This window comes from Arachis hypogaea, chromosome 15 (genome assembly GCF_003086295.3).
Source record: "Arachis hypogaea cultivar Tifrunner chromosome 15, arahy.Tifrunner.gnm2.J5K5, whole genome shotgun sequence".
Lineage (NCBI taxonomy): Eukaryota > Viridiplantae > Streptophyta > Magnoliopsida > Fabales > Fabaceae > Arachis > Arachis hypogaea.
This window is the reverse complement of record NC_092050.1, coordinates 146,507,273-146,521,044: the sequence shown is the minus strand read 5'-3', so window position 1 is coordinate 146,521,044 and position 13,772 is coordinate 146,507,273. Positions and strand designations below refer to the sequence as shown.

Below are 13,772 nucleotides of genomic sequence, written 5' to 3'. Positions count from 1 at the left end.
AATTACTCACGTAAAAATAACTAAAATAATAAATGGTATATAAAAAATAGCTGGAATTTATTTTTCCTATGCACAAATAAATCACTGCTGGTGGTAGTTAAATGCATTAACTAGTTTTGTTTAATTAATGTTGGAGTTGGTAGTTGAGAAGAAAAATAGTTTTTTATCCAATAGTACTAATTTTCTTTTTCTAGATTTTGTTAAATATCATCCAAAAAACTTAGTAGCTAAGATATTTTCACAAGGTAAAGTAATTTTTGTCTTGAATGTTTAGAGTAAATTTTATTTTAGTTTTTAATATTTTAATTATTTTATTTTTATTTTAAAATATTTAAAATAATATTAATATTTTAATAAATATAAAAAAAATTAAACTTGTTGAAAATGTGAAGATACGATAAGAAATTAAATAAATATAATTTTAATAAAAATATTATTAATAATATATTACTTTTGTTACATATTAGTAAAGAATTTGACGGTGGATTAATTATTTAATTATCATAATATTGATGTTATTTTAAACGTTTTGAAATAAAAATAAAATAATCAAAACCTTAAAAATTAAAATAAGATTTACTTTAAATATTAAGAACCAAAATAATAATTTATGTTTTTCACAAAAATATGAAAAGATTTTAACGTTTGAAATTATTAATGCATTAAAAGTAGTCAATTTTATAGAGGAAATATTTGTTTATATGTAAATAATTATCTTAGCCTTATTTTCTAGGTACAAATGATTATAGTCTTCGAGTTTATTAAGCAAACTAACTAAACAAGAAACTTGTTCTGATAAGAGAAAATATTTTGTCGTCTTAACCGGAAATTACTCGGTACTCCTGAGGCCAAGATAGTGTACATTTTCATTAATATTATAAGATGGTGCGTTTGAAATGAATCAATCCTAAGTCAAGTAGAGATGGTCGTAAATATATAGCTGCCACTAGGGGTTTACATGGGCTGGGTCGGGTTTGGCTTGACTCAAATTCGACCTGAAATATAGATTGGGTCTAATTTTTAGATCTTAATTCGATTCTAGACCCGATAAAATTTACGCACATTTGAGCTGGGTGAAAATCGGGTAAAAATCAAATAAAAACCGGGTCTTTAGCATATAAGAATCACATAATCTCTAACTATTATTTCACAATTCACATAGTAAAATTCACTTAAAAAAATATAACAAGAACCAATTCTTCTCTAAAATTAAAACATAATTATAATTAATATTAATATTGTCTAATAACACCAAATATCTAAATCAATACAAATAACACAATATTATGCATTAGTCTAAAGTCTTATGCATTTTAAATATAAAACATTAACTTATAATCTTATAATGACTAATAACATAAAATATTAAGATTTACAATATTTAAATTTCACATAAGAATAGTCATCATCCATCACTAATAACACAAAATATTAATTGTGTATGATGATCGGACTATCAGGCCAAGTTCGGGTGACCCGTACTATGACCTGGACCCAATCCGAAATAATGACCGGGTCTATTTTTAATACTTTTACCCGATTCTAGACCCAATAAAATCATACTAAATTAGCCCTTAAAGTGTTCGAGGTCGGATCAGATCTTCGAATCGAATCGAACCATGTACATCTCTAGCTGCCAACAATATTTAGTGATCACTTTATTCTAAATAGCTTGGAAGGATTGTGGTTTTCTAATTCTGATAAGAATTGTGGAATCAATGCAATTAATTGAGGGAGCAAAAATAGAGTAATGTTTGGAAGTTTTAATTTTTTTTTTTTTAAATATTTAAAAGAATTAAAATTTTAAAATATAAAATATAAATAATTAACATTTTTATTTAAAAATTATGAAAAATAATTAAAAAGATGAATTAAGATTTTTAAGTTTTTTTTCGTGAAAAGAATGTGTCATCTAGGTATGTGGCCTGGCTTTTAAGTTTTAAGTACTAAGTAACAAAATATCTTGAAGGAAAGAAAAAATCTCAAATAATCTATTCTCAATGCCGATTAATTTCTGTGCCGCGTTTGTACTGGATTTGATGGTTTCAGAACGTTTCGACCATTCAATAGTTTCATAATAAAATATGTTTAATAACTGCTAAATAATTCTTTTCTAATTTTAATTACAAATTAATCTCATATATTTTATTTAATTATAAAAAATATTTTTTATTTTATAAATTATTATTTTATCATTCATCTATTATGTTTATTAATAATCAAAATAAAAAACAATAACGAATTAGATCTTCTATTCATCGTAATAAATTTTTTGGCCATTCCAATTAATTAAAAGTTTATATTTCATTCGTGACGTTCGTCCTGAGATCGTGTTTCTTTGAAAATCAATCGATTGGATTATCAAAACAATCGATTGAATTTCAGGTTTCGCATAACTCAATCGATTAGACTGGTTATCACAAAACAATCGATTGAAAATTGCAAGGCAGCATGGTTTTCGCAAAAATCAATCTATTGGTTATATTACCCAATCGATTGAACGATGACTAAAATGTTGGTTTTTTAAAATTCAATTGATTGCTTATATTACCGAATAGATTGAAATTCAGTCTTCCCAAACTTCAATTGATTGAATTTTGCAGGGCATGCGGGATTTTTCTTATTCAATCTATTGGTCATATTACCAATAGATTGAAATCATCAAAACAATCTGATTTAGTTAATTCAATCGATTGGTTTTGCTATTCCCTCAATAAATTCATCTCCAAAATCTTGTTCAAATTCATATTATTTATCCATCATATCTTGGTCACATATTAACTCTTCTTGTTGGTTAATGTCATCGTCCTTACAGTATTATTCATCCATCTCAATGTCCGTAAATATATACCTGACATCTTCAAATTTTACCAATGAAAAAAATTCCAATACACTTCCTATAACACTAAAATCATTTTTACTTATCATTTAAAAAAATATCATTTTCCAAAATTCCATTTTTCAAATACGATTTTTTTTTATTTAGAGCGAATTAGCCGCACTCTATATTTTTTTTATAGAGTTCGTCTGACCTCCCGAACTCTATAACCCCGATGAATTTCACTCGAATTTTTTTCAAAACCAACAAAACTCAAATTTTTAAGCCATTATTATCGTCTACAAAGTAGCGTTTGGTGGAGAGACAGAGACGGAAAGACTGAGACTGAGAGACAAAGACTAAGAGACAGGGATTGAAATAAATCTCAGTATTCTGTTTGGTGCAAAATGAGAGAGAGGAATTGAAACAAGAATGAAACTCTAATTTAATTTGTACAAAGAGTAAATTTAGAATTAATTAATTGAAATGAAAGTATTTTAGGTATAAAATGTTATTAAAATTTCAGTCTCCATCTCTAAAAATTTTAGTCCCCTGTGTCCCTACTTTTTTGAGGTACTGCTGAAATTTGAGAGACAGAGACAGAAATTTTAGTACCAGTCTCTAAACTAACAAACACGATACTGAGTCTCAGTCTTTCAGTTTCTGTCTCAGTACCTCAAAACAAACGCTACCCAAGAGTACATAGGAGTACACAAAAATACACCGATAACAAGCATGGCTTTTTCAACACTAATGACAACCATTATCATCGTTTCCAGAAATACACATATACACGGAAACAAGGCATATTTAACCAGGATTTTTTCTCATTATAAATTAAAAAAAAACTATTATTTTTTCAATATTTTTGTGTACTCCTATGTACTCTGGAAACGATGATAATGGTTGTCATTGTCTATTGTAAAGTTTAAGAACTTGAGTTAGCCATTTTTTTTAGAATTTGAAGTGAAGTTCGTCGGGGTTAGGCAAACTCTATAAAAATTATAGTGCGACGAACTTATTTTGCATAAAAAAAAACTCATATTTGGGGAATTAAATTTAAAAATGGGGTTTTCGAAAATAATAATTTACTGAGGGGTAACAGAACCAATCGATTGAATTAACTAAACCCATATTGCTTTGATGATTTCAATCGATTGGGTAATATGACCAATCGATTGAATAAGAAAAATCTTACATGCCTTGCAAAATTCAATCGATTGGTTTGTGCATCCAATCAATTGAATTTTTAACAAAAACGATTTTTCCAACCCAATACGTATGTAATTGGATCAATGATAAAATTATAATCGATTAAGATTGTAAAATATTTATTACTATTAATGGAAGATCTAATTTATTATTGTTTTAGTTTTTTATTCTCAATAAACATGATAGATAAATGATAAAAAAATAAGGAAAATTCTAGGGCCAGCAACTTTATCAAATTATGGCCGGTATGTAACCAGCAAAGAAGTGAGCCATTGGATGAAATGTCATACTAATCTCACACTATTAAAAGCCTCATTGATGGCTATTTGATGGCTATAAATCTCAAAAATTGCTGACCCCTAGCATTTCTCAAAAAATAATTTATAAAATAAAAAATAAATTTTATAATTAAATAATATATAAAAGACTAAATTATAATTAAAATTAAATAAGAACTATTTAGCAATTATTAAAAAACTTAAAAAACATGTTTTATTATGGGACCATTTAATGGTCCAACATTCTGAGACCATCGAATCTTTTGCCCTTGTAATGGATGGAGCATTCTTTTTTAAAAGCCTTTCATAAACAAAAATGTAAAACTTTAATTTGTTTGGATGTCATTAAGAATAGAAGAAGATATTTCTTAATAAAAAAATGTTATTTTTTAGTGTATTTAATAAATTTTTAATAATAAAAATAAAGAATTAAAAAAACAAAAAATATTTAAACATAAAATTAATTTTATTTTTTTATAAGATTTTTTAAAAAAAAATTAAAAAATTTTTTTTTAAACTCACTCAGCAAACCCTAGTTTGAGTAGTTAATTAACCGGTAACCCACAATAGATGTACAAATTGTTCACTATACTAGCTAGTAAAGTATTACTGTGTTTATAATATTGAATATTCAAATCTTGAACCTCGTCAACAAATTAGTATTATCAAATGTGGTTTTTCATCAAACATTTTATAAGACAAAAGAAATATTATAGAATAAAAACTTATATTTGACAACACCATTTAAAAAAAATTAAAAGTCTATTTGACTAAAACTATTTGCTCACGGGAAGATTTCTTGTTCTCCCTATCCATTTAGATGCTATTAGCAAAAGTTTGTTGGCTAATATGCTATTAGTCTACCCTTTCTATATTGTTCATGCTAGCTAGTATATGAAAAGATTGGTTTGGGGTGCGTTAAGATAATATGAAATGATGAAAGAATGAAAATAGGTAGAATATGCCTGAAAAAGAAGTTAGAAAAGGTTTTAAAACATGAGTCAGATCATAAGTTTTTTTTCTTCTTTATTTTGGGTAATGTTTTGGAAATTTTTCAAAAATAATCTTTGGGAGCTCTACTCGATTTTACAGTTTCTTTTTGCTTTTTGTTTTGCATTTGTCATTATTATTATTATTATTATTATTATTATTATTATTATTATTATTATTATTATTATTATTATTAGTTAAACTTTAAAATTTATAATTATTAGTAAAGCTTTTAATAAAAGTACTTTATAATTAATTTTAAGTTTGACAAACTTTCTTAATAGTTATTATTTAATATTATTTAAATATATACAACTATAGATTAGAATTAAATACTTAATTTAAACTAATAAATACTAAATTCAACATGAATATTATTAATATTAAAACTAAATATGAGGTTAAAATAAAAATTATAATATAAACATCTATGGTTTCAATTGAATCAATCTGTTTATTTTTGAAAAAAAAAAATAAGTTGATAAAAGAAATAACTAAACAAAAGTGCATTTTACATGCACAACCATCATTGAAGTAAAAAATAAAAACACAAAATTTTAATTTATTTTCTAAATCAACCTAAAAAATTTAAATTTTAATGAATATTTTAACCTCATATTTAGTTTTCAATATTTATATTGAGTTTAGTGTATTATTATTTAAATTAATTATATCATTTTTTAAAATATAATTTTAAAATATTAAATAATGTTAATTAATTAAATGTTAATAAAATTTGCTAATTTTGAAATTAATCAAAGTAAACTTAACTACTTTTTGCTAAAAAGTTTTCTATTAATTATAAAAGTTTAACTACTAAAAAACACTACTACTACTACTACTACTAATAATAATAATAAAGGAAAACGAGAAGTATAGCAGTAAAATCAGATGGAATTCCAAGATTTTGACCAAATTAGGTAGGATTTAGTTAATAAAGATTTTTTAAAAATTTATTCCTTGAAAATTTTCCGTATTGTTTTATACGCATGGTGCACTGAATTTTCTCATGCGACTCCTTGATATGCAAGAGTAGGTAGCTTAGCTATGATAGCAATAACATTTATAGTTGGAAAAGGAGGACCATTGAAGTAAATGGGTTCAAAACTCGAAAGTAGTGGACAAGGATTTTTTGGTTTCATGGACGTGAAGGTAGTAATTGCTTGAATCTTGGTAGCTCCTTTGAAAAATCCTACATTGGTGAGTTAATAAGCATCATGAGTATTTTACAAATCTTGAATCAAAATTAACACTGTTTACTTTAATAGTAAAAGTGGATAAACTGCACATCTTCTGTGCCTAAGCTAAATTATTTTCTTCAAAATACAAGAGTTCGTAAAGAAAAACAAAAAGGAAGGGTGTTTTTATTTTATTTAATTTTTTATCATACATTACATATTTATACTGAAAAGGAATCTTTATCCGCAAATTGATCCTTAGCGTGGCTGCTTCAAGAGGCAATAACCGCAATATTGCCACTCTTTTATAAGCAATATTGACCTCTTGGTGATTTAAGGGTTTAGACCTTAAGCTTTAGGGTATGAAATCTACTTCAAACACACCGTTTTTTTTTTTTTTCAACTCACAATCCTAGGTACACAATACACACTGACACACTCCTCATATACTTACCAATTTTTTCTTTTCGGTTGTAGCTGGTAGGACTCGAACCCGAGACCTTTGAGATGGGGAGGGGGCGGAATGTCGTGTGAGCTATGGTTCATTAGCAACACGCCGCCTTTAAAGTTTGATTCTGCAGTCTGGACCACATAATTTTAATTTTGAGTTAGATACTTAGATGTCTTGTTTAAGTTTTTTATCTCAAGTTAAAAAGAGCTTTTCTTTTTATCGGATGTCCCCGAAGGGACAAAATTGTTTTTTTTTTAAAACCCATTTTACCCTTTTCTACAAAACCCAACTTAAGGAAAGAGTTAGGAAAAGAGACCGGACTTCCAATTTGCTTATATTTTGGGCTATGACACAAAGATACCCGAAATAAATCGTTGAGTCATATCCAAAACAATATTCTTCTTCAGAGCCTATAGGCCCAATTCTCAGTTATATACTTTATCCATGATACTTAGAAGACTGATATTACTGTCCGAAAAAAAAAAAAGAAGACTGATATTGGCACTGCAAGGCCTGGCATATGCCTTGCTAGAAAGAAAGTGCATCAAGGTTTAAAATCTAGCAACGACTAGCAGTGATTATAAAGAACTCATGGGGAAGGAAAAACGGGGTGTGTATATTCAAAAATATTATTTGTACCTTAAAATCAATCATTAAAATTAGTCATTATATATTTCTATATAAATACATATGTATTTTAATTTATTTTTAATGTGTATTTTGTATTTCAATGTATATTTTACACTAGTCGTTGATTTTAGTATACACTTCGCATGATTGGTGTATGTTAGGGTATAATGACCAAAAGAAAAAAAAAAGAAGAGTGATATTGCAGCTTCCATAATTGATGATATCATTTACTTTAACTAACTTGGGTTGGTTGAGTAGTTAGTTTACTCGTCAACTTAAGTAAATATTAAGAGTTTGAATGTAGACTTGTATATACAACACAACAATTCATTGACTAGCGACAAATTTTTAAATAAGACTCAGATTTGTGGAGAATTAGTCTCTAAATAAAACTCATATGACACTTATGTTGCTTTTGCCCAAATGCAAAATACATTTATGTCCATGAGAGTAAATTATCATTTTTTTATTATAAAAGATTTGAATATTTTTACAATTCTAGAAGTAAAAGTCAAAAGATATAAAATAATTTGATACTCATCAAATATTTTGATTAATTTGACAAAACTACTCAATACACTTTTATAGTTAGAATTCCACTCTCAAAATTTTTATCGTCAGATAGTTTTGGAATATTCATTAGTACCTCACCCAGTACATACCACCACAAAATGAAAAAAGGATGAAGATAAAGATGGTGAAAATATGTAATAGCAGCATGCCAGAGATATAATTTCTGGTGTAATTAATGTAATTCTTTTCTTTTTTTTTCTGGACTATTTCAGTAGATCATAAGCTTTGCATAAATTAATTAACATAGGCCTTCAAATTACTATGCTTACATTTTCAATTCATAGGTGAATTTCAAGGGAGGCAAAACAATGAAATGGTAGCAGAATTATGTTATATATATACGGCCATTTAAATACAAATAATGCTTCCATATATGGATGGAAGCAGTGTATGTCCTGCATAACAAGTACAACAGTATCTAACACTATCTCTTTCTTGCTTAGTCTCACTAATTTTCTATACAACTATTCCTTAATAACTGGAAATGTGGACATTATGGACACTATAACAATGAAACTATATGATCCAATTTATAGATGGTAATCTAATCAGCAACCACCATCTGCTGGTTCAATTGAACTTAGGAGCCCATTTCCTCTTAACTGCATGCAGTGGTCTTCAGCATCCACTTGAGCACACACGATCACCACCGCCATGCCGTTATAATGCGCTTCCTGCATGATGTTAACTGCATTGTCTAATGTCATTCCGGGTATCACCTTCATCAGAACTTGCACGACGTATTCACGCTTGTTGTAGTTGTCATTGTGCAGCAAAACTCTGTAAGGCGGGGATGTTTTTCGCGATTTTCTGGTAGAGAACATGTGTCATTCATTCAAGGTTCTATTTTTGGATTTGAAATTATATGCCTTTACTCTTCTCAGTTCTCAGAAACAAAGACAGAAAACCTCTTAAAAAAGGTTTGACAGAAAACAAAAAAGAATGAAGGCATAATCTATGTCATAAAAAGACTTAATTAGACAGATAAAAGAGTAAATGTCCAACCCAACTCTGTCTATTTTCATGAAAGACCACACAATCTCTAACAAAAGATAAATGACAACGCAGCTCCTAACCATTTAATTTTTGAGACATACTGGTCATTTATTTTTTGTTAGAGACGGTGTGGTCCTTTGCAAAAATAGACAGAAACCAGAGTGAGTATTTGTTCTAGACAAGAACAAAAAGCTTTCAAGGGATTCTTCGCTCATGCACACCACCATTATTACCATTGGAAAAATTATTTATCCTCTTAGACGACTAAATGAACAATCGATTGCTTTCTAAGATTTTAAAACAGTGAGAAGACCTATTTCATTTAGAATTTAGGAGGACGTTTAGAATGACTTTTATGATGCTATATCATTACTCCTATCAATATGCTATTTACATTAGACCAGCAATCAAAGTTATGCCATTTACATAAGACCAGAAATTAAAGTTGTTTAATATATGTATTGGCTTCATCAGAGTTGTTCAAGTAAACAAACACAGGTTTGAAACTAAACTTCAACTAGGCCCTACTTTTAATTGCAACACATCCTTCAGTAAATCTAAGGAACTGATCAAGGCCTAAACTCTGAATAATAGTTGTAGTAAGTACCTAAGTTTCATCATTCAAATGGTCTATTACCAAAGTAAAATGAAGACACAAAAATCAAATTCAAATATAAAAGCAAAATCACAGTTTGCATTCCTTTAGCCTGGCCTCAAAACATCAAATGAAAACAAGATTGAAAGCTGGAGGAACATAAAGAAATGGATGAGGAAAGGAATTATACAACAGTGTGTAACACAAATAGCTGCCCGGATAATATGCATGATGCCATAAGTTCAAACCTTATTATCGCCATTGTAGCAAAACAATAGGGGCAAAGGGATACCCCTCTTCTATTGGTATATGGAATTCCAAACTATTAAAATGTCGTGTTAACAAGTAAATTAGTTCTATGTTTGTTATGAACTAGAATTGGGGTCAAAGTTCCTTGACAGTACCGAAAATTATAGCCGTCAGTGAGGATACAACTTTTTCTTATAGTTTCTCATAACAATGGACCAAATGTTAAGTCCATTGAATTCTAAAGATGAGGGTAGTCAAGCAATACCAATAGTACGATGAAACCACTTGTCCCAAAAATTTAAGCCAAAAAGAGAAAAACCATGAATGGCTATATATCTCTCTAACAACGTTTCTTTACACGAGGTTTTCTGGAGTTTGTGTGTGGATTTTGCATAGACTTTTATCCTCTTTCTTATGTTGAAATTCTTTTATTCTAAATAATAAGGATCCAAATCTAAATCTTTAGGTGATAAAAACTCTTGATACTATTTTACTAAAACCACTCGTCCCAAAAGACTAAGCTGATAACAGGAGGTATTGCGATTCTAATAAAAGGAAGCATAAGTGATCAAGAGAAGGTTATTACTTGCTAAGTTATTGTTACCTCAAATCAAACTCAGATTGACGAGAAGGCGAAGTTGTCTCTATGGTTGGTCTGTCCAACACCCCGCCACCTTTCCCTATTACTGCCCCTGCCGCACTCATTATTACAACACTCCGACTTCGGCTATATCTGAACCCATAATTTCTATCTCCTGTTATTGCAAAAATTAACATATAAACCCTCTTACTTGATCATAATTAAGATTGATCCAAGAAGTAAGAACAAATAATATAGTCAGCTAAGAACTCAAAAATGTGGTAAACACAAACAATATGCCAAAAACAACAATAACGAAAGGAGTGGTACCGGGATTAGATGCATTGAAAACATGGTTGGGTGAAAGAGCAAGTAGACTGGTTAATGCAGCTTCCATTTGGGTGCTCTATGTGTGGTTGACACCTAATTAACAGTAGCAGGATTTGGTTTCTTGTTCTAGTTCAAGATCCTCAAATGCGGTGTGAAAACTGAAAACACTACAATGTTTTCGTTTTTGTCGTTACCAAACTGATTTTTTTTGGTGGGTGATAGAGGTTTGGTGCACAAAAGGTATGGTGCACACTGAATTTTATTTGAATTGTTAATATGCTGACACGTCATTTTGAATTCTTATTTTGTTGTTCTTTTCTGCCTTTCCTACAATTTTTGCCTCAAATTTTAATTCCCATGTAGGACACAAATAGAGTAATCTTTACGGCCCTACACCAAGACCACTTGGATTTTCTCTGTAACTATTAATAAGATTGTTATTAAGATTGAGTAAATAATTTAAATTGATCCGGAAAGATTATTCAAACCCACTCACTTGGTATAAGCACCTGCCGTTGCGACAAGCCGATACGTCCAAGGCCTGACACTGCTGGGCCTGGCAAGTTAGTGGGCTGTAAGATGATAATGTCGGGTCGAAAACCGGGTCGGATTGTTGGTAGCAGTCAGAACAGGGCTTGCACTGAAGCCAGTTAACGTCGCTTCCAGTGTCGAGTGCCATGTAGAAAGGCTTTGAGGGTTGGCCCACGCCGACACGCGTGAAGTACTCGCCGGAGCCCATGCTGGTGCCGAAGGCCACCGGAGTGGATAGGTCTTCGGGTAGGAGTTCTGTTTGGGTGGGGTGAAGGTCCGATTTGGAGATGTTGTTGAGGGCAAAGTGAAGCTTGAGGTTGAGCGCGTCGACCCGGGCTGAGTCGCGGGCGAGTCGGGCCAAGACAAGGGACTTGTAGTCTTTGTGCTTGGCATTGAAGAGTGAATCTCTAGTGTGTAGATTAACAGAGAATGAAGACGAAGAAGTGGAAGTTGGGTTGATTTGTGCTTCTTGTTCTTGTTGAAGAGAAGTTTCTAGAAGCTGAGGGTTAAGGGAGAGGACTTGTTGGGCTTGGTGGAGTGAAGCAGAGAGGTCTAGAACGGTGGTGGCAAATTCAGAAGGTGGGGCGCGTGAACAAGTTAGGAGTAGGAACAAAAGAAAAAATGGTGAGGGAAAATGGAGTTAATATTCAAAATGATCCTGAAATTTGATCTTCGACTTAATTTAGTCTTTAAATTACCAATTGATTCAAATTGTACCTGAAATTTTAAGATGTGGCTCAAGTTAGTCTTTTCGTCTATTTTCGTCACCGAAAATCTGACATGGCACATATAATTGACACTTGGCAGCTTCAAAGGTTGCTTGACGTGGCGAAATTCTTGTATGGATTAATTTAGCCCCTAATAATTTGAAAAAAAAAATCCTAACAACCCCCCATTTCTCCCAAATCATAGTCGTTTCTGGTGAGTTAGGGAGCAGCAATTAAGCCTCAGGTAGCTCCAACAACTAAGCCTCAGGCTCTCCACCATCTCACATCAGTCTCTCAACTCTCTCGTCTCGCACTCACACAACCCGGTCACAACAGCCAACACACTCACACACTGACTGCCACACACGAAGCAATAATTCCGTCGTCAGCATCTCATCGTGGCTTTTGGCCTCTGTTTTCGACTTCCTATCGTGTCATCTGGATCTGCCCGCGTCTTGTTTGTTGCCGTTATCTTCTACCTTTTCTCGTACTTCCTTATTCCGTTTGTCTTCGCCATCTTCTGGTTCGGCCTCTGAGTCATCGTCGCTGTCACGGTTGTAGGTCAGCATCTGCCTCTATTCTGGCTCTGTGTATTCTTGTTCTTCTTCGCCGTCGCCGTCGCGGTGCTCTGGTTGACCGTCTACCTCCACTCCTCCTATGAATCTTTCACTGCTCGTGCTATGATGCTTTGAGTGACCTTGATCTGCGTAGTGCTAGGTAAACAAGTGTGAAAAGTTTTTAACTTTGTCTACAGCAACACCATGTGCGCACAGCGTCGACGATTACCAAAAGGAGTTGCCTATTACCAAAATTTTCCTTAAAAAAAAGAAGAAGCAAATTTGGGTCCTAGAATAATTAAAGATAAGGTTCTTCTCATCTTCCCCCTTTCTTTCCGTGGGTTCTTTTTCACATGCCCCAAATCCTATTCTTTTCCGAGGAAATGTATGCATCATTTTTGCCCCAATGCCATTTTAAAGAATTGTAAGGTAATGCTATTTCAACAAAAAAGTTCTGCACTTAGATATAATCATACTTTTTTATGTTGAGAAGTTGATGTCTTTTAAGTTTCTAGCTACTAAGCGGAGCAGTGAGTTTAGCTACCTTCAACAACACTACAGTGAGCTATGTGAATGGCTATGATGAACTTTCTGTGGTTGTTAGAAGGATGTATTAATTAGGGATCATTTTATGATGGTTTGAAGCTTCACGGCAAGATTCTAAAGATGAATTTTTATTTAGAGCAGGAGTTGTGTGATCGGCTAATCGATTTGTATATCAAATTTGGTGATTTGAAAGGTGTAGTCAAGGTTTTTGAAGATATGCTCTCTATCTTGTTGGAATAAGATTATTTATAAATTTATTGTGGAGAAATTTAATTGTCATGTTCTAAGTTTGTTCCTGCAAATGATGAAGGAAGAGGTAAAGCCTGACGAGAAGACTTATGTAGGGATATTTTTTTCAAATTATTGGGAGCTAAATTGATGCATACAAGAATTTTGCCACGTCAAACAACCGTTGAGGCTGCCAGGTGTCAATTACATGTGCCACGTCAGCTTTCCGGTGATGGAAATAGACGGAATGGCCAACTTGAGCCACCTCTCAAAATTTCAGGGTACAATTTGAATTAATTGATAATTCGAGGACTAAATTAAAT

The 13,772-nt window shown here is 31.3% G+C and overlaps 1 protein-coding gene across 1 annotated transcript; it reads right to left on the bottom strand.

Annotated features, from left to right (window-relative positions):
• Positions 1 to 8,444: 8,444 nt before the first annotated feature.
• On the bottom strand, positions 8,445 to 11,156 carry LOC112751154 (ATP-dependent Clp protease adapter protein CLPS1, chloroplastic). Its single transcript, XM_025800210.3, has 3 exons — positions 10,881 to 11,156; positions 10,575 to 10,725; positions 8,445 to 8,940 (listed from the first exon to the last, which is right to left on the bottom strand). Exons 1-3 carry the CDS (start codon positions 10,945 to 10,947, stop codon positions 8,679 to 8,681), a joined length of 480 nt encoding a protein of 159 aa, XP_025655995.1. The 5' UTR covers positions 10,948 to 11,156; the 3' UTR covers positions 8,445 to 8,678.
• Positions 11,157 to 13,772: the final 2,616 nt, after the last annotated feature.

What these genes read in the sequence shown, in the direction of transcription:
- LOC112751154 (XM_025800210.3), bottom strand. Translation starts at nt 10,947, where the DNA reads ATGGAAGCTGCATTAACCAGTCTACTTGCTCTTTCACCCAACCATGTT. An exon ending in TTTCAATGCATCTAATCCCG is followed by an intron (nt 10,726 to 10,880) that starts GTACCACTCCTT and finishes TTGCAATAACAG; the next exon opens with GAGATAGAAATTATGGGTTC. An exon ending in CAATCTGAGTTTGATTTGAG is followed by an intron (nt 8,941 to 10,574) that starts GTAACAATAACT and finishes GTTCTCTACCAG; the next exon opens with AAAATCGCGAAAAACATCCC.